The following is a 22219-nucleotide window of genomic DNA, read 5'->3' as shown; positions in this document are numbered from 1 at the left end:
GAACCTGAGGCTTCAAAGACAGAGCGAGCCAAACTTTCGGACGATCCATGGGATTTTTGATGGATGAGCCATCCGGCACGGACAGGAAAGTTTTGGATGCTAGGCGGGATACTGGGGGATCTACTACCGGAGATTTCGCCCAATCCTTTTCCAGATCAGCTGAAAAAGGATACTTGGCTTCAAAAGGCCTTTGTCCTGTGAAGCATTTATCCGGGCGCTCTCTGTGCCTATTAACTATGACTCTAAATTCGGGGTGAATAGCAAATGCCTTATGAGAGCATTTAGTTCTCTTAAAAGGACACGGTCTGAACCGGAGCAGAGCTGGAATCTTCCTCAACCTTTATTGCCTTGTTGACTGCCTCAATAAGCAAATGCACGGTCTTCTTAAAGTCTGGTGATTCCGGATCTAAGGAACCATCAGATTCGCGTTCACTGCTGAACTCTGGTGAGAGAGCGAGAAACGGAGCTGTGAGGCGACAAGGCACTTGTCTACTCAGGAGACGTGCTATGGATCCGTTTTCTATGTACCTGATGGCTTCTAGAGTGCTTTCGGACCCTGCTAACCGACTGCTCCCGGGTTGGTGAGGATCCGTCTACATCAGTCCTGCAAATGCTCCGGTCCCCCGAAGGATCACAGAGGGATTCAATTGCTTTGGCCAATGAAGCCATGGATTGAGACAGTGACGAAGTCCACTCAGGGGGACTAAGTACACTGGGCTCGGTGGCGTCGGAGGGCTCCTGAGCGCAGTTAGGGTCACAGGCATTCCTGAGCGACGAACGCTGAGCCTTAGAAAACGCATATTGGCAGGAGGAGCATGAAGTAAAGAATATAGCCATAGTCTTGTTAGACTTTTTTTTAATGCCTTAGGCTGGGAGATGACGTACCCTTCTATGTGGCCTTGCTGAGAAGAGGTACTGCCGAGAAAAGAAGGGGATACAGCAGGGAGGAGGATCCCGGTGGGATTCAATCTGTAAAATGCAGTGCTCCCTTACCCAGGTCTGTGTCCCAGCTCCTCCTGCGTGGACCCTACGTGACACTTGCTGCCTCCGTCCTGATGGCAGATAAAGTGCGTACTGAGGCGGTCTGTGGAAGAAAGATGGCTTCTCGTGCTGAGAAGTGCCAGGACAGGTGGGCGGAGCCACTGCATCGCATAATTGCGGGGGGCGGAGTCGGGGTTGCAGCCTAGAACAGGGCCGAAGCCAGTGACTATATTTGCAGCACTGATGCAGGAAAAATCCGATGCGCACCCCCACAATGAGGATGGGTCCTCCTTACCCAGCACCGCCCCAGACCACCTGAAAGGAGCCATCCAGCCACAGCACTTACCCAGAGAAGCTGCCGGGTGACAGGTAAGGCAGCTTGCTGAAGGTCCTTCTGTGCTTCTGCTGGTTTGGATGGTGCAGGGATAAGGGGTAAAACCCTCAATCCACCATCCTTTTAGGAGGGAAGTGGAGAGGGACCGTCCGCCTCCTTGTACCATCAGTTTTAACAGTGGTGGTGCAGTGGGGACTGCTCGGACGCCTCGAGGTGGGCCTCTGAAAATCTAAGAGGTTAATCCCCAAGGATGGGACAGAATGTCCAGCAATAGGCCTGGCTGCAGAAGACAATACGTGGAGGCGACACTCCATGTGGTCGTCCGTTGAAGGTGTGGGGAGATCTGTGTCCTTGAAGGGGCCAGTCGCCCCTACGAATCAGCTCAGGCGTGGCATCCCACATTGCAGGAGAGGATACAGAGAGGCAACACTCTCCTTGCTCGCCTGTTGATGGTTCGTGGAGATCTGAGCCTTGAAAGGTTCCGTCGCCCCTTCATCCATTGTGAAAAATAAAATAAAAAAAACAAAGAGTTTTGGGTCTGAATAGTAGACTCGTCCGTGTGCCTCCTACGGACACTAAGCAAGAACTGGTTAGCTGAGAGCCAGCACGAGGGTGTAAACTGCAGAGGAGGAGCTAACTTTTCTTTGTATCACTTAGTGTCAGCCTCCTAGTGGCAGCAGCATACACCCATGGTCTGTGTCCCCCAATGAGGCGAAGGAGAAAAAAAAATAATAAATCGGACAATACGCATCCGATTTATACACTCATCTGCAGGGGCCCTAAGTAACAAGTTTACGTACCGGTCAGGGACGAATTTATCTATATTGATTCCATTGACCTGTTGAGAATATTAGTGCCAAGATCCACTGAAGTATACTTACCGACTTTTTTTTTTTTTTAATTTTTAAACATTGAAAAGGCAGACACTGATACAGATTTAGACGCGTGGCGTCTTGTGTAATACAAGTTCATTGATGCACGTGGGCTTGGCGTTTTGACTTTCACTTTGTGGTGCCGACTAGTATAGAGTTTAAAGATGCTAAATTTAAAAAAAAAAAAAATGCTGCCCCTGCGACATCACCGCTATAATTCTCAGGTCACCCTGATGGAATACTGAAGGGCTGCAGCCTATTTGCAGTAGTGGTCACATGACTCAGAGCCTAGCAGCACTGACATCACCAGAATGGTGACGCTGCAGGATGTGAGCATAGCTTTTTATTTTTTTTTTGTGCTTAACCTGGGGTTATCCAGTAGTGAACAATCCGTTGAGAATGGCTGAAGCAGATGTCACCAGAACAAACATGGCCATTTAAAAGGTCACTAGTGTCTAGCACATTAAAACCACTACTCGCAGGGTGTGTTCGATTGTTTGGACTCGCTGCATTCTTTAAAAACTAATGTACGTGTTTGTGGCAAATATGCAATTCCTGTAACGAGAGTAGTTTGACAGGATGGTGGTTCATCAATATCCAATTTCATCTCCTCCTCTCAAGCCCAGGCACAGAGTTTGATAGCCAAGAATGAAGTCCCTACAAATAATACACATGTGCACTACTGCTCTTAGCACTGAACGGGAGGAGGACATGGTTAATACTTCTAGCACTTTGGAACAGAAGTTTCTTGTTGCAACACAGTAATGCCTTAGAAGCAGTAAGACTGGAGACACCAGCTTATCACATCTGATGGGAAAGAATTGGATGCTATATGCCAATTATACAACTCCTGCTCTGCTGCAAGCGTGACCTGATCCTCTCACAGAGCATCGCAGCACAGCTGAGAGATGTGGCCCGCGACCGTGAAAATCACACTGCACTTGGGTGGTATCCAAGTGCCGTGCGAAGTTTCACATGCACCCGCAGATTTGTATGGTTGCGTGCGATCCAAATTTGGCATGCAATCGCAGCATGTTGCATTTTTTCCCCATCCGATTGCAATCTGATAGGAGCTGGAAAATAAATCACCATTGAGAACACAAGCGTAGGATTAAATTGGTACAAATGAAATCTGATTTTTAATAGGATTGCATTCGTCTGATTTAATCGCAAGTGGGAGCTAACCCAACTCTGGCCATACTAATCTGTGTGTCGGCTCTTTCCTCCCGCTCATCGACGTAGAAGTATGCATTACTAAGGGAAATCCTGAAAACATGACCTGTTGGAGAAGACGGGGAAGGGGTCGTGAGGACAGAAGTTTGAGAAACACTATTATATTGTTAAATCGGGTAACATATCTTTACTATATTAGCCTCCCCAAATTTTCCAGTTTCCCCGCCTGCCCCAATGCTACATTCCACCCGTTAGTTGTTGGTACGGAGTTTAGTATTGCACCATTAGAAAACAGTATTGGCAATACAATGCTTGTACAATAAAAATAATCACTTCACAGAACGGGGGTTTGTATTTTTTATTGAAAACTCACCAAATGTATTTACAGAGACTTACAATGGGATGCTTGGTTCATTGTACTGAAGCTTTAAATAAAAAGGTAAAAAGAGAACAGTAAAGTCTGCTCTACAGGCAAGAAATAAAACAAGTTGGGGTCCATCTTTCCATATAATCCTTCCACACGAATTACATTTCATATTAGATCAGCAACTGTAGAAAAAAAAAACATTATTGAAGAGATATTGCACTCAGTCAGTGGTTAGAATCCTTTACTTCTGGGTGAAAAGTGACTGCCAGCTCAGAATATCTGCAAAACCAGTACAGGCGCTCGGTGCCCCATGGCCAAACAGTGTAGTGCACCTTGCCACCTGCTTTCCATCCATTATGCCTTTCTCTGGCTCTATAAATCCAGAATTATCAAAGGAGGGGGGGAAGGGGTGACCCCCCCAAAAAAAGTTAAGTAAAGACACTAGCGCCCAAGGGAATAGGTACTTCTGAAGGGTGCTGCCAGAAAAACGGCTCCTGTGTGGCGAACACATGGAAAAAGTTAATAACAAAAATTGAATACTGTGGCGCTAAACAGCTAGTGGACTGACATGAAAAAAAAAGGAGACGCTCAATTATCAATAAGAACTGAATGTATGAAGTAACTTTCAGATAATTCCTTCAAAAATCGTGGGAATTCAAACGTACACAGATATTTATGTTCAGTACCTCTCTATAAATAGTTAGTTCCTCTAACAGCGCAAAACTAGTATTTGGGCTATAGATCTTACACACAATATAAATAATTCACTAATCTGTCAGTTTCTAATGCTACAAATAGCTGAAGTGGCAGGTCTGCTGTGGTACATGCATATGAAACATTGAAAGGAGTAACAAAAAGAAGACCTGCAGTTTTCTGACATAGCGTTCCCTGGAGGATGGGGGTTACCCCTGTACCTCTGATTGTTCCTGTGTATACTGGTATCTGCTGTAGGGATCCTTTATCCAGAAGCAATTAGAAATGTACGCGGTGCAGCAAGATGCTGCGAATCCTTGTTACAAGTCTGTGTGACCAGGGCGCTCCGGCTGGTAGCATTCTGGTAACTGAGCGGGAAAAAGTCCTGTGGTGTCCAGAACCTACACGTTAAGGAAATCTCGGGTCCCCTTCGTGAAAATGCTGGATTTGCGGTGTTTGTTAGCAGAAACCGCACAAATTGTTATTTCTTCTAATTTATAGAGATGATAAATACCTGTGTGCAAATTTTAAGTACCATGATCCCGTTTTTTTTTGTTTCTTCCATGTCCGTCCACTAGCTTTTTAGCATGACAGTATCCAATTTTTTATCAGATTAAAAGTGCATGTAAATGACTGATCCCGCTGTGAAGCATGGAGTGCTTATGCCTGGTTTGAACAATCATATAGATCCTAGTACAATAAAAATGATTCCTGCTTTGTAACCCAATGTGCCAGCACTGTGAATACAAGCCTTGAAGACACATACACACGATTCTGGAAGTGCACGGGGGGGAATATAAATATCCCCAAATTGACTACTAGTTTCAGTGGTAAAAACATGCCGACAGATTCCCTAAGTGTTAACTGCTCATCCATCTCACGAATCACAAAACAATGACCAGTCAATAAATCATACTCAGCATAGTATCATTCCACAGAATGACTGACCGCTGTTGCCAGAATACCTACATGTTAATACACCAATTTTCCAAATTACACCGATCAGCAGACTGCTGCATTTACAAATGTTAGCACTGATAAGAGAGGGGAGCCTAGGAAATTCACAGCAATGACGGTAGCTGTGCTAGTAGGAGTATTAGGCTGCCGTCACACTAGCAGTATTTGGTCAGTATTTTACATCAGTATTTGTAGCTAAAACCAGGAGTGGAACAATTAGAGGAAAAGTATAATAGAAACATGTCACCACTTCTGCATTTATCACACACTCCTGGTTTTGGCTTACAAATACTGATGTAAAATACTGACCAAATACTGCTAGTGTGACGGCAGCCTAAAGGTACCTTCACACATAACGATATCGTTGCTTTTGGTGACGTTGCAACAATATCGTTAAGGAAATCGCTATGTGTGACAGCGACCAACGATCAGGCCCCTGCTGGGCCATCGTTGGTCGCTGAACAAAGTCCAGAACTTTATTTCGTCGCTGGATCTCCCGTGGACATCGCTGGATCGGTGTGTGTGACACCGATCCAGCGATGTCTTCACTGGTAACCAGGGTAAACATCGGGTAACTAAGCGCAGGGCCGCGCTTAGTAACCCGATGTTTACCCTGGTTACCATCCTAAAAGTAAAAAAAACAAACACTACATACTTACCTACCGCTGTCTGTCCCCGGCGCTGTGCTCTGCACTCCTCCTGTACTGGCTGTGAGCGTCGGTCAGCCGGAAAGCAGAGTGGTGACGTCACCGCTCTGCTTTCCGGCCGCTGTGCTCACAGCCAGTACAGGAGGAGTGCAGAGAAGCTGAGCGCCGAGGACAGACAGCGTTAGGTAAGTATGTAGTGTTTGTTTTTTTTACTTTTAGGATGGTAACCAGGGTAAACATCGGGTTACTAAGCGCGGCCCTGCGCTTAGTTACCCGAAGTTTACCCTGGTTACCGGCATCGTTGGTCGCTGGAGAGCGATCTGTGTGACAGCTCTCCAGCGACCAAACAGCGACGCTGCAGCGATCCGGATCGTTGTCGGTATCGCTGCAGCGTCGCTTAATGTGAAGGGGCCTTTAGACTGCGTAAGGCGATACATACCATTCATTGGCATTTCATCAATCTGAGTAGAGTAGTACTGCTCAATGTCTCGCAAGATACGGATATCATCATTCTTCACAAAGTTAATAGCAACACCTTTCCTTCCATAACGTCCAGAACGACCAATTCTGTGTAATAGAATAAAAAATTATGCAAGGCTAATAAATAGGGAACTGTCAGAGTAAGCCCATGGTAATTACATGGGCAAGAACATACCTGTGGATGTACAATTCTCTGTTGTTGGGAAGGTCATAGTTAATGATGAGAGAGACCTGAGGGACATCCAAACCTCTCGCCCAGACATCAGTAGAGATCAGTACTCGACTAGAAATAAAGGAAAGGAGACTGTAAGGTTATCTGTTCAGACTTTTCGTACTCTTATGGCACACAGCTGACATTCCATGTGCCAGCATCCGTACGTTTTTCCATCATGGATATATCAAAAAATCTTTCTTGTAGGCAGTAATCCAACTTGGCAACCCCTAAATGTTTAGCTAGCACTTAGCTGATGAAACCTTGTTAGAAGAGGCTACACATTTTGCTGCTGGTTGCCCTGTTTTCTCTAGTTGTGCCCTTTGGATAGCATAGGACGGAGTACTGAATGAGGCTACCTCTGCCAATCACTATAAATCTGTAGGCAATGTTTTAAACTTGGTTATTGCTAGGGACAGCTCAACCGAGAACTGACTTTAATTTCCCCTGGGCCATCATTAGATGGGAAGTGTGAATGTGTCATTTTAAGGGCCAAGCGAACCACTCACAGTCAGAGATGCTGAAGATTATGACACTAAAAGCCGGACACTGGCAAAAGAACAAGGCACATCTTACAAAACCAATGCACACATACCTGGCACCAGATCGGAATTCTTTCATGATGGACTCTCTCTCTTTCTGGGGCATGTCACCGTGCATTGAAGACACAGTAAAGTTAGCCTCCCTCATTTTCTCTGTCAACCAATCAACCTAAATAGAACACAAACAAAATGTTTGTATGAAGAAAACACTTCAGGGACACTTTCCTATAGATTTTTTGTGCAGGTTTACCGGAAGGGGAGAAAGCAAAAAAAAAAAAAAAACATATGTCACTTTAAAATCGATGATACTTAAATAAATAACACACATTTCTATTGACTTACAGCCTATATCAAGCTGCAGAAAAAAAAAAGTTTTCATTACAAATTCTGTAGGGCATTCTACAAGTCCAACACAACAGATAATGATCAGAGACTCACCACGTTTGGCCAACAGGAGCTTATTAAATTACATTTTTTATACATTATCTGATAAAAAGGAAAGTAATCAAAAGGGGTAAGAAAATGGGGAATATCACAACAACAGAAAGGTACTGGGGGAAACCACCATCGTAGGTCATCTGAAGGCAATTAAATGAAATCTAAAAAATATCTGAAATAAAAGATCGTACAACAGAGAAGAGTAGACATAAGTGTAGTGAACCACGTAGGGGACAAAACATACAATTTTCACAAATAGTTTCTTACCTTTCTTTTGGTGTTACAGAAGATCACAGCCTGTGTAATGGTGAGTGTGTCATACAAATCACATAAGGTGTCAAATTTCCATTCTTCTCGCTCCACTGCCACAAAGAACTGCTTAATGCCTTCCAGCGTCAACTCATCACTGTAGGAAGAGAAACCAGAATGACACTGTGGCTTATACCCAAACACTGCTATAATATAGTATGCCACAGGTAGGTCTTTTATTAAAGAGATGAGCAAAGGTCACTCATCAATCAAACTAAGCAAATGTGAAAAGCAGCAGCTAAACAATTACCGTTTTACCAGGATACGGATGGGATCGGTCATGAACTTATTGGTCATTTCCAGGATTTCATGCGGAAGTGTGGCACTGATCAGACACACTTGTGTAGCGGGCGGCAGATACCTATATACATCATAAATCTGTTCTTTGAAACCTATAAGAAAAAAATATATAAAAAAATATAATCTTCTTACATTTATGCAGCTTATGAACCATCCATGACTATCAGCTCTACGCAATCTCATTGAGACAGAACATTGTAAGGCTATGTGCACACGTAGGAAATGTGGTGCAGAATTTTCTGCACTTAGGGTATGTTCACACTATGCGGTTTTTACTGCGGACCTCCGCGATTTTGCCGCTGCGGATCCGCAGCTGTTTTCCATGCAGGGTACAGTACAATGTTACCCTATGGAAAACAAAAACCGCTGTGCCCACATTGCGGAAAATCCCGAAAAAAACCGCACTGAATTGCTGAAGGACCATGTCACTTCTTTGTGCAGAATCGCAGCGATTCTGCACCCATAGAAATGCATTGATCCGCTGTGCACACCATGCGGGAAGTAAGCGGATAATGTGCGGTTGCTACCCAGGGTGGAGGAGAGGAGACTCTCCTCCAGGCCCCGGGAACCATATTTGAGTAAAAAAAAAAAAAGAATTAAAATAAAAAAATCATGATATACTCACCTCTGAAGTCTCAGCGCTGCACGCGGCCGTCCGGTCTCAGGTTTGCTATGCGACCAGGACCTGCGGTGACGTCGCGGTCACATGACCGTGACGTCACGAAGGTCCTGGTCACACAGCATCTTTGGAACCGGACCGCCGCCTGCAGCGCCGAGGAGATCGGGACGTCAGAGGGTGAGTATATAATTATTTTATTATTTTTAACATTACTATTGATGCTGCATATTGCTGCATATGCAGCATCAATAGTAGGGGTAAATCCCGCAGCGGAACCCGCAGGACAAACCACGATAAATCTGCAGGGATAACCGCAGCGGGTTTGCTCTGCAGATTTATCAAATCCGCTGCGGGAGAACCCGCAGGACAGGACGCAACGTGTGAATGTGGCCTAAATCTGCATCTCCTGGCAGAATCTGCAGGTGTGTTTTTTATGCGTTTTTTGTGCAGATTTTACCACTGTGGATTTCTATAATGGAGGGGTGCAGAAACGCTGCAGAACTGCACAAAAGAAGTGACATGCACTTCTTTGAAATCTGCAGCGTTTCTGCGCAGATTTTTCTGCACCATGTGCACAGCTTTTTTTTTCACATTGATTTACATTGTACTGTAAATCACAGTGCAGTTCTGCAGCGTTTCTGCTGCAGAAAAATCTGCTGCAGTTCTGCACTAAATCTGCATCGTGTGCACATACCCTAAGAGTTGAATCTGTTTTTACCAGAGGTAGCTCTGACTGCAACAGCTACTCTCAGGAGCTGGGTGTATAGCACAGCCAGCATTTACGCTTTATGCAGTGGGGTCAACTCCTGAGCTCACCGAATACAGTAAGTGCAAACATTGCCAGAAATTAGCAGATGTCACCAAAGTAAAAAAGTTATCCTCAAAGAAAAGCACTGCAAAAATCAGGCTTGAAATACAGCTCAAAGGTCAATGTATACATTCTTGATGTGCGGCCCATGTCATTTTCTACCGCTTTGTTATACTGAAATTAAAGTTTTGCCTTTGGAGAACATGTTAGACAGAAAACAAACCTTTGTTAAGCATCTCATCAGCTTCATCCAGAACGAGCATTTTAATAGCCCGCGTTCTTAAGCTTCTGCGCCGAATCATATCTGTGTGATAAAATGGAGACAACAATGCTAAATTCATCAAAGCAAACATCTGAAAACTCAACGCAAAGAACCAAGTAAAAAATAAGGCTTACCAAAGACACGGCCTGGGGTGCCTGCAACTACATGCTGCCCATAATCCAGTTTTCTGATATCTTCGCCTACATTGGTTCCTCCAATGCACGCATGACACTGGACATTCATGTAGTCGCCCAAGGCAAGGAGAACCTGGAAATTGGGCACAGCGTTTTAAGATTATAAAAGATTGGCACATTGGTGGAGATGGCAGTTTAATAAAAATAAAATAAAATCCACCGGACAGCAAATAAAGCAATTTGTTTTACCTTCTGAATCTGTCCGGCCAATTCTCTGGTTGGTGCCAATATTAACGCCTGTGTTTCTCTGACCTAGAAGGCAATAAACAGTTATGTTTTGTGTCCCCCAATGAGGCGAAGGAGAAATGTACAAATTCACAGTATATATATATTGACTGAGACTTGAGGCCATTTTTATTATATTGTTACCATCCACCTCTCGTGTCTCCCCTTTTCCTCATAGTTTGTAAGCTTACGAGCAGGGCCCTCACTCCTCTTGGTATCTGTTTTGAACTGTATTTCTGTTATGCTGTAATGTCTATTGTATGTACAAGTCCCCTCTATAATTTGTAAAGCGCTGCGGAATATGTTGGCGCTATATAAATAAAAATTATTATTATTATTATTATTATATAACCAAAGGGAAGAAGGTCAGACAACAAAGGGTGTGTTCCAATGGACCAACCCCCCTTAAAAATTATTAAATAAGAACAGTTTCAAGAATCTGACCATCACAATTTGAGTACAAACCACGATGTTTATAGCCGTCGCGAATATCTTGACCTGAGCCCAAGAGCCTTAAGGTACCGTCACACTAAGCGACGCTGCAGCGATACCGACAACGATCCGGATCGCTGCAGCGTCGCTGTTTGGTCGCTGGAGAGCTGTCACACAGACCGCTCTCCAGCGACCAACGATCCTGAGGTCCCCGGTAACCAGGGTAAACATCGGGTAACTAAGCTCAGGGCCGCGCTTAGTAACCCGATGTTTACCCTGGTTACCATCGTAAAAAAACAAACAGTACATACTTACATTCAGCTGTCTGTCCCTTGCCGTCTGTTTGCTGCACTGACTGCTGGCCGTAAAGTGAAAGCAGAGCACAGCCACAGCGGTGAGTCACCGCTGTGTGACTCACCGCTGTGCTGTGCTTTCACTTTCACTTTGCGGCCAGCAGTCAGTGCAGCAAACAGACGGCAAGGGACAGACAGCTGAATGTAAGTATGTACTGTTTGTTTTTTTACGCTGGTAACCAGGGTAAACATCGGGTTACTAAGCGCGGCCCTGCGCTTAGTTACCCGATGTTTACCCTGGTTACCAGTGAAGACATCGCTGAATCGGTGTCACACACACCGATTCAGCGATGTCTGCGGGGAGTCCAGCGACGAAATAAAGTTCTGGACTTTCTTCCCCGACCAGCGATCTCCCAGCAGGGGCCTGATCGCTGCTGCCTGTCACACTGGACGATATCGCTAGCGAGGACGCTGCAACGTCATGGATCGCTAGCGATATCGTCTAGTGTGACGGTACCTTTAGGCTGGGTTCACATTGCGTTAGTGGGTGTCCGCTGACGGAATCCGTTACATAGCGGCGCTAATGCTATGTAACGGATCTGTTAGCGCACCCATTGACCGCAATTATGTGGCGCATCGCTAACGCATGTCATTATTGGCATGCGTTAGTGATGTGCCGGTTTTTTTTGTGACGGACCTCGAACGCTGTCTGCAGCATTTTTGGGTCCGTCACCGCTAGCGCAGATAGAGCGTCTGCACTAGCGCAATCGCATAACGCGATCCTTTTTCGGCAATTGCGTTAGCACAGTCCATTAGCGTATGCGCTGAACGGACTGCACTAACGCAATGTGAACCTAGCCTTACAGACCTGAAGCTGTTGAGTTAGGTCAGGAAACCTGTGGTCGGTCTGGACACTGCCGTTTGTACACTGTTCGTGCAGGTAATAAGCAGACACCTGTTACTCCGAGGCAGCAGGAAGGGAGAACCGCCAGTGATCCGCCTGTCTGACCAGTCTATAGCGCAGTCTTGGTCCCGAGCAGCATTTAAAGTGTGTCTTTTCCCTGAAACACTGCTGTGTCTCAGAGTAAGACCACGTTCGCATGTTCAGTATTTTACCTCAGCATTAGTAAACCAAAACCAGGAATGGGTGAAAAATGCAGAAGTGGCAACGTGTTTCTAGTATACTTTTTGTGTGTGTGTGTTCCCATCCTGGTTTTGGCTTCCAAATACTGATGTAAAATACTGAACGTGTGAACGCGGTCTAAAGCATACATGGTTGTGATCATACAGGCAGTGCCTAATAATTGCTGCCCGTGGATTGCACAACATGTATCAGCTGTAAGGTTCCCTTTAAGCAGGGGTTGTTCAGTAGTGATCAAAACACTTAGTTATATTATGAGGTTAATAAATTATTACTGTCCCCGTGAGAACAGGAATACAGTTAGAAATGAGTGATCACAGGATTGTTTAAACTTAGAAGGTAACAAATTACCTGAATATCCAAACACTGAAGGACAGACACACAAAACGTAGCCGTTTTGCCTGTACCAGACTGTGATCTGCAAGACAAAAGGAAAGACTTCAAGTCATAAATTGCAGTAGAAGTTATGCTTAGGCCATGAGCTTTATACTTTTGAAAAAGAAACAATAGCGCACTACTGGACACCACCAGACCATGACGGCCACAAACGACTTACAATGGGGACTGTTAAGTTCTGTCGAGGTGTTTGTGCTTATATAGGAAAACAGAAAAATCATGGAAAGAGCCTAAAGATTTTTTATGTCTCTAGTCCACTGCATTTGCATCATCGTCATCTGGGATGTGTACGTTCGCCGCTGACATCTCAGTGACAGATTGTTCTGAATGTATAGAATATTACACAGGTTTATACAAACTGCAGAAAATATTCACATAGGGAAGTATTACTATCCAAACTTTTATAAAAAAAAAATAAAAAAAAGAGAAAACCAAGGCAAATTGTCATCAATACGGCTTGTGTGAATGGATGTGTATACTATCACATAAGGAAGAGTATCCACAAAACTGCTGCATGTGTATTATGCCTAAAGGCAGTACAAAGCTGCCCAAAATATCAACACGGTGCCCATTCAAATGGCAAAACTTCATTTCTCCACTTCAGCTTACAATGTGTAATGAGGATTGTAAAGTCAAAGTAATCTCTGCACTCGTATATTATCAAATTGCAAAAAGTTTATTAAATTTGAATTCGTGAAAAAGAGGTACTTGGCGAATTGACGTTTCGGCCAATCCTTGGCCTTGTTCACAAAATCGCCCGTTTTAACTCTGTTGTTTGTACAGAAAGGACCCTATTTGACCGGTGAGTCAGGTAAAGGAATAAAGTTGCATAACCATACTGAAATCATAAGGAGCGCTTGCCAGTGCACTGTAGCCGCAATTCCGGCTGGAAAGACACCTATAGCTGCCCTGTGTGTAATGTCAGAGATACAGCTTGGGCTGTGTTCTTCCTGCGTTAATTGGAAAGCCCCAGAGGGAATGAGACCATATAATGCTGTATCGCTTATGCATTCAGAGGCATAGATGTATTCAGGGGTATAATAGCGGAAGTGGACTCCCTGTATGGTGTGGTATATTAAAGGCAGAGCTGGGGATGATATCCGTCTCTGTATCCCTTGGCAGCAGGGGGCAAGCGTTGGTGGCGTAGTGGATGAAGCCGACACAATCCTGTGTCACGGCGGTGGATCAGCTGATGCATTCAGAGGCATAGATGTATTCAGGGGTATAATAGCGGAAGTGGACTCCCTGTATGGTGTGGTATATTAAAGGCAGAGCTGGGGATGATATCCGTCTCTGTATCCCTTGGCAGCAGGGGGCAAGCGTTGGTGGCGTAGTGGATGAAGCCGACACAATCCTGTGTCACGGCGGTGGATCAGCTGATCCACCGCCGTGACACAGGATTGTGTCGGCTTCCTCCACTACGCCACCAACGCTTGCCCCCTGCTGCCAAGGGATACAGAGACCGATATCATCCCCAGCTCTGCCTTTAATATACCACACCATACAGGGAGTCCACTTCCGCTATTATACCCCTGAATACATCTATGCCTCTGAATGCATAAGCGATACAGCATTATATGGTCTCATTCCCTCTGGGGCTTTCCAATTAACGCAGGAAGAACACAGTCCAAGCTGTATCTCTGACATTACACACAGGGCAGCTATAGGTGTCTTTCCAGCCGGAATTGCGGCTACAGTGCACTGGCAAGCGCTCCTTATGATTTCTGTATGGTTATGCAACTTTATTCCTTTACCTGACTCACCGGTCAAATAGGGTCCTTTCTGTACAAACAACAGAGTTAAAACGGGCGATTTTGTGAACAAGGCCAAGGTTTGGCCGAAACGTCAATTCGCCAAGTACCTCTTTTTCACGAATTCAAATTTAATAAACTTTTTGCAATTTGATAATATACGAGTGCAGTGATTACTTTGACTTTATGACTTGTGGGATCGAGTATCCCGTTCACTGGCACCGTGAACTTTAGTTGATTGAGTGCTAGCTTTCAATTCTTTCTAATGAGGATTGTAGACTCTCCCTCCTCTATAGAATCCATTACTGGGGTTTTCTGTAATTACATTTTCTTGACTACAACTGCACAGTATATCACTGCTGCAGGCTGTCGCTGGGCTACAGAGGTCATGTGCATTGTAGTGGTGACGCCACCAATAGTGATGGGCGAACTGTCCCACGAGGATCCGGATGGTTTGCAGAGCAGTCACATCAGTGATGCAACCACTCTCCACGCCAGCGGCATCACAATGAGCAAAGCGTGAGAAGCGCTGACTGTGACCGGCAGTGACGTCAATAAGGTTACCGCCGGTCACAGGCAGAGCTTCTCATGCTCTGTTCCTGCTGGCGTGGATAGCGGTCGCATCACTTATGTGACTGCTCTCCAAACCAACCGGATTGTTGTGGGACAGATATGGATTATGGTCTTGTCGGATGGGTGAAAAATATGGTGCTTTTTTTTTTAATTTTTGAAAATAAATGGTTTAAGAGGGTGGGGAGTTATTTTAGTCTTGCTGTGTCTTTATTACAATCTTACTCTGGGGTTAGCAATGGGGGTGTCATATAGACGCCTCTCTATTAGTAACCTGTGGGCTTTATGTCAGCTGACATCAACCCCACAAATATTACCCCAATTGCCACCGCACCAGAGCAACTGGGAAAAGCCAGGCATAGTGCTGGATTTGGCACATCTAATAGATTCGCCCTTTCTGGGCAGTCTGTGGGCTGTTATTTTTAGGCCGGTGGGGTGGCTCCTCACCAGTCTGAGAATACCAGCTCCAAGCTGTCTGCTTTAGCTTAGTCGGTTGTCAAATAGGGGGATGGGGACCATACGACATTTTTTTTAAATTATTTATTAGAATAGCTAAAAAAAAATAAAAAAATAAATAAACAGCGTGGAGACTCGTCTTTTTTTTTAAAGCAGCCAAGATAAAACTGACAGCTGTGGCTGGTGAATATTCCCATCTCCGTACACCTACTCTTGTTGCTATCAGCGAGATCAGGTTTAGGATAATGAGAGTACTACTCATTAGTCGACACCTGTGACCGGCGGTTATTAACTTAATGCCCATCAGAGCCAGTGTTTCTCATGCTGTCACACAGATGACAGTGTAGGTAACACATTTAAATGGGGTCCGGGTGCCGGTACTCAAACCAAACTTTTTAAAATGTTCAGCGGAACCCGAACATCCACAGGTTTGCGCACCTCCAGTCACCCCCTGTAGCCTGTGAAAGACTGGGAGGAGATGGAAGGGTCACTGGAGAAAGGATCAGCAACTTTTGTGATTATTTTTTTTTTATCTCCCCAAGCATATACAAGAAAAAGATATTTGACCACCGACACCAGTTTAAAACAAATGTGATGTGCACTGTACAAGCCCCATGATTACTTACTGTGCAATTACATCTCTGCCTTTAATAATCTGTTTAATCGCTCTCTGTTGGATGGCTGACGGCTTCTCAAACCCTGAAAGTAAAACATACATAGCTATTAAAATGCTGAAAATCAAAATCAATATAGATGACGGTCAGAAGAAGAATCCAAGATTTGTACAACAATGGCCTCAATAACATATAGAATAGAGAAATCGGTCCTGCCAATGGTGACCGGGTGTTGGGGTGATCTGTGTTTGTGTGTATAGATGTCCATACAATAATTTTTGATGTCCTGTACCTGTGGATGAGAACAGTCAGTCACCAAACTATATCAGTATGCACTGTGGTGACAGTCTGGGATGTTGCTTAGCAACAAAACAAACTTAGGTGCATATTCAGGCTGCCCAGTCAGCAGACAGAACTGAGCGAGGCTTTTACCCAAGATACAGCGCCAACACTTCATCCACTATATTTCTTCAGTTTCCCAGAGCTAGAGAGAATGAACAGACATTGGCTCCGATTCACAATTTGCATTTTCTTTAAGTCACTTGTTGTACGGAATTTGTTGCTTTTGCACCAAATACTTCAAAATGGTGCACTCTGTTCGAGAATTTGGCACCAAGCCCAAAAATAGTCTTTTTTTCCCTGTCTTGAGCTGTTTTTGCAACAGTAGCGGACAAAGTTGCATATTTTGTAAAATGGTGCCAAAATTACCCCAAACTACTGATGTATTGTAAAACACACCAAGGTGGAATTGAAGTGAAATGGCAAAGTCCGGCAGCGTTTTACAAAGGCGCAATTCATGAATCATGATAAAAAAAAAAATAAAAAAAAACTGGAACCACTGAACTTCCCCCCCACAAAAAAAACAAAAAAAACAGGCAAGCACATATAACGAAATGGGAACAGATAGAATAACGAACCGCGTACAGACAAAAATAGCCACCAATTAGGGTATGTGTCCACGTTCAGGATTGCATCAGGATTTGGTCAGGATTTTTCATCAGTATTTGTAAGCCAAAACCAGGAGTGGAACAATTAGAGGAAAAGTATAATAGAAACATATGCTCCACTTTTGCATTTATCACCCACTCCTGGTTTTGGCTTACAAATCCTGATGCAATTCTGAACGTGGACACATACCCTTATAGATCGGGGCCAATGTTTTTTGACTGCATGACCCCAATGTAATCAATGTGGAGCATGAGAGGTAACGACCCTGATAACAACATGCAGAGAGAATACACTGTAAAAGCACTCCAGCTTAGGCTGTGTATGTCCGCACGGTGCCTCCAGGATGTGTTAGCCTGGATTCTCCTTCATGAAGGTACAGATGTGACTATAGCGCTGCTGCAGGAAAGCTCCATGCTCTTTGGCCTGGTGTTGCACAAGGGCTCCTATGGTTTAGAACAGCTGCTCTGCAGGACTCGGCTGCCAAACACTGCATGGAGCTGTGCTTGGCTGCTCCCATCAGGGTTTACATATGGTCGCCTATGGATCGGTCAACTTGTTTATACAAAACACTCCCGTATATCGAATGTGTAGGGAGCCTCGAAATGCGGCTCTCTAAACATGTCCTGAATTCCTCTCTGCAGACAACAATGGCTGCCGGTCCCCAGTGTGGAACAGGCAGTATAGTAGTGAAGCATGTGATGATGTGCTGCAGCAGCACGTGTATGAAGTCTGTCTCACCGTATGTGCAAATGCATGTAGAAAAGCCACAGAGACACCATCACGTGTTTCTCAACACAAGCAATAAAGCCAGGTCTTTCACCAGGAAGGAACAACCACGGGAAGGGCAGCATCCAAAAGGAAAACCACCTATGCCAAAACATGGTATCCATCCACAGACAGCTGTTTCGGGGTATTTGCCCCTCATCAGTGTGGAGTAGGAAACTGGCTATTAGGAGCAGTGCCTGGTACAAGGACCATAAACATAAGGATGAATGACCACGGGGAGATCAAAACATCCAACACCGCGGAGACACCATCACGTGTTTCCCAACGCAGTGATCCAGAACACTGCCCCCATCCCTTATGGGAATTATGCAAATGCATGTAAAATGCATATTTCCCATAAGGGATGGGGGCAGTGTTCTGGATCACTGTGATGAGAAACACGTGATGGTGTCTCCGCAGCTTTTCTACATGCATTTGCATATTTCCCATAAGGGATGGGGGCAGTTGTCTGGATCACTGCGTTGAGAAACACGTGATGGTGTCTCCGCAGCTTTTCTACATGCATCTGCATATTTCCCATAAGGGATGGGGGCAGTGTTCTGGATCACTGTGATGAGAAACACGTGATGGTGTCTCCGCAGCTTTTCTACATGCATTTGCATATTTCCCATAAGGGATGGGGGCAGTGTTCTGGAATCACTGCGTTGAGAAACACGTGATGGTGTCTCCGCGGTGTTGGACGTTTTGATCTCCCCGAGGTCATTCATCCTTATGGTCACCGTATGTGCAGGCACCAGAGCAGATGCAGCGCCAGGGTCACAGCTACTGGGAAAGTAACAGGAGAGCACACATTCTTACAGCAACCAATCACATCGCAGCTTTCACTTTCTAGTTCAGCTAAAAAATATGAGAGCTGTAATCTGATTGGTTGCAATGGGCAAGAACTTTACACTAGTCCTCATAGGTCTCCCGTATTCCGGGTGCGGACAAACCAAACATGATGGGATTCCCACCAATTACACCACCCACAATACACTTGGCCAGCTGTGGTGGCACCACAGGTCGCAGCATCCCCGCGGCCTGCACTCACCATACGCATAGATGCCGCGGAGTAAGTCTTCCCGCAGGCCCATGGTGTCGAAGGTGGGAGTCACGTCCACTTCCTCGCTGGTTTCAAACTCCACTTTCGTCATGTCTTCTTCCCTCAACATGCGCTTACGGCTGGAGCCGCTGGTCACCCCCACAGGGCCCGCGGTTGCTGCGCTCGCCATTACCCCGACAGGCTGGAAACCGGACACGAGCGGACGATATAGAGCCAAGGCACACGACAGCGGGCGGAAGCGGACTCCCAGAAGCCACCGCGAGCAAGCGCAAACACGATGCATACGTCACACGTAGCGTCCTCACGTAACCTCGCGATACTTCCTTCAGGCAGTAGAGAAAATCAGGCGTTCAGCGGCTTGTACTGTGAGCGCGCCGCCATCTTATCGGAGCCCGGCAGGAATCATCTCTACTGGTGCAGGAAACAAGGTGCACAAACCGAGAGGAGCTGAGACACCAGTCACACCACAGCCTCTGCGGCTGCTCTGCGGTTACTACTGCAATGCCAGGCATAGGGTCAGCCCTCCACACATGCGGTGTAGCTAGTAATAATAGGCCCGGCACAGGGACGGACTAAACTGCATATTGGGATGATGGGATGATGGGCTGCAATACTAGACTCCACCACTAGATGGCAGCACATATTACAAATGCAGCCCAGGAAATGACTTCTTGTAATATAGCAAGAAGGGAATTCAATGGAAATACTTAAATGAATCAGAACATCCACAGGGCTGGATTAAAGTTTAATAATAGAACCAGGAAAAAAGATTGTAACTACATGGCATTATGTGTAGAATATCGGGTTACACACGCCTGGTGATATATCTCATCAACATCTCATAGGAATATGGGTATAACTATTGTTCTGTATGGGGATTATGGGTGAAATATCACAAATACACATGCCCAGGAACATATTTCATCTACTTCTGATAGGAATATGGGTATATCTATTGTTCTGTATGGGGATTATGGGTGAAATATCACAAATACACATGCCCAGGAACATACTTCATCTACTTCTGATAGGAATATGGGTATAATTATTGTTCTGTATGGGGATTATGGGTGAAATATCACAAATACACATGCCCAGGAACATACTTCATCTACTTCTGATAGGAATATGGGTATATCTATTGATCTGTATGGGGATTATGGGTGAAATATCACAAATACACATGCCCAGGAACATACTTCATCTACTTCTGATAGGAATATGGGTATATCTATTGTTCTGTATGGGGATTATGGGTGAAATATCACAAATACACATGCCCAGGAACATACTTCATCTACTTCTGATAGGAATATGGGTATATCTATTGTTCTGTATGGGGATTATGGGTGAAATATCACAAATACACATGCCCAGGAACATACTTCATCTACTTCTGATAGGAATATGGGTATATCTATTGTTCTGTATGGGGATTATGGGTGAAATATCACAAATACACATGCTCAGGAACATACTTCATCTACTTCTGATAGGAATATGGGTATAATTATTGTTCTGTATGGGGATTATGGGTGAAATATCACAAATACACATGCCCAGGAACATACTTCATCTACTTCTGATAGGAATATGGGTATATCTATTGATCTGTATGGGGATTATGGGTGAAATATCACAAATACACATGCCCAGGAACATACTTCATCTACTTCTGATAGGAATATGGGTATATCTATTGTTCTGTATGGGGATTATGGGTGAAATATCACAAATACACATGCCCAGGAACATACTTCATCTACTTCTGATAGGAATATGGGTATATCTATTGTTCTGTATGGGGATTATGGGTGAAATATCACAAATACACATGCCCAGGAACATACTTCATCTACTTCTGATAGGAATATGGGTATATCTATTGTTCTGTATGGGGATTATGGGTGAATATCACAAATACACATGCCCAGGAACATACTTCATCTACTTCTGATAGGAATATGGGTATAATTATTGTTCTGTATGGGGATTATGGGTGAAATATCACAAATACACATGCCCAGGAACATACTTCATCTACTTCTGATAGGAATATGGGTATATCTATTGATCTGTATGTGGATTATGGGTGAAATATCACAAATACACATGCCCAGGAACATACTTCATCTACTTCTGATAGGAATATGGGTATATCTATTGTTCTGTATGGGGATTATGGGTGAAATATCACAAATACACATGCCCAGGAACATACTTCATCTACTTCTAATAGGAATATGGGTATATCTATTGTTCTGTATGGGGATTATGGGTGAAATATCACAAATACACATGCCCAGGAACATACTTCATCTACTTCTGATAGGAATATGGGTATATCTATTGTTCTGTATGGGGATTATGGGTGAAATATCACAAATACACATGCCCAGGAACATACTTCATCTACTTCTGATAGGAATATGGGTATATCTATTGTTCTGTATGGGGATTATGGGTGAAATATCACAAATACACATGCCCAGGAACATACTTCATCTACTTCTGATAGGAATATGGGTATAATTATTGTTCTGTATGGGGATTATGGGTGAAATATCACAAATACACATGCCCAGGAACATACTTCATCTACTTCTGATAGGAATATGGGTATATCTATTGATCTGTATGGGGATTATGGGTGAAATATCACAAATACACATGCCCAGGAACATACTTCATCTACTTCTAATAGGAATATGGGTATATCTATTGTTCTGTATGGGGATTATGGGTGAAATATCACAAATACACATGCCCAGGAACATACTTCATCTACTTCTGATAGGAATATGGGTATATCTATTGTTCTGTATGGGGATTATGGGTGAAATATCACAAATACACATGCCCAGGAACATACTTCATCTACTTCTGATAGGAATATGGGTATAATTATTGTTCTGTATGGGGATTATGGGTGAAATATCACAAATACACATGCCCAGGAACATACTTCATCTACTTCTGATAGGAATATGGGTATATCTATTGATCTGTATGGGGATTATGGGTGAAATATCACAAATACACATGCCCAGGAACATACTTCATCTACTTCTAATAGGAATATGGGTATATCTATTGTTCTGTATGGGGATTATGGGTGAAATATCACAAATACACATGCTCAGGAACATACTTCATCTACCTCTGATAGGAATATGGGTATAATTATTGATCTGTATGGGGATTATGGGTGAAATATCACAAATACACATGCCCAGGAACATACTTCATCTACTTCTGATAAGAATATGGGTATATCTATTGTTCTGTATGGGGATTATGGGTGAAATATCACAAATACACATGCCCAGGAACATACTTCATCTACTTCTGATAAGAATATGGGTATAATTATTGTTC

General features: G+C 44.2%; 1 protein-coding gene across 1 annotated transcript; it reads right to left on the bottom strand.

The window, feature by feature from the left end:
* Window positions 1-3703: 3703 nt before the first annotated feature.
* On the bottom strand, window positions 3704-19108 carry EIF4A3 (eukaryotic translation initiation factor 4A3). The gene is made up of 12 exons (XM_069768987.1): window positions 18830-19108; window positions 16078-16150; window positions 12630-12696; window positions 10377-10439; window positions 10128-10260; window positions 9955-10035; window positions 8255-8396; window positions 7963-8101; window positions 7311-7426; window positions 6680-6787; window positions 6464-6591; window positions 3704-3909 (listed from the first exon to the last, which is right to left on the bottom strand). The coding sequence occupies exons 1-12, from the start codon at window positions 19008-19010 to the stop codon at window positions 3893-3895; spliced, it is 1248 nt and encodes a 415-aa protein (XP_069625088.1). The 5' UTR covers window positions 19011-19108; the 3' UTR covers window positions 3704-3892.
* Window positions 19109-22219: the final 3111 nt, after the last annotated feature.

This window comes from Ranitomeya imitator, chromosome 5 (assembly GCF_032444005.1).
Source record: "Ranitomeya imitator isolate aRanImi1 chromosome 5, aRanImi1.pri, whole genome shotgun sequence".
NCBI lineage: Eukaryota > Metazoa > Chordata > Amphibia > Anura > Dendrobatidae > Ranitomeya > Ranitomeya imitator.
Note: the sequence above shows the minus strand (reverse complement) of the source record. Positions and strands in the feature narration are given on the sequence as shown.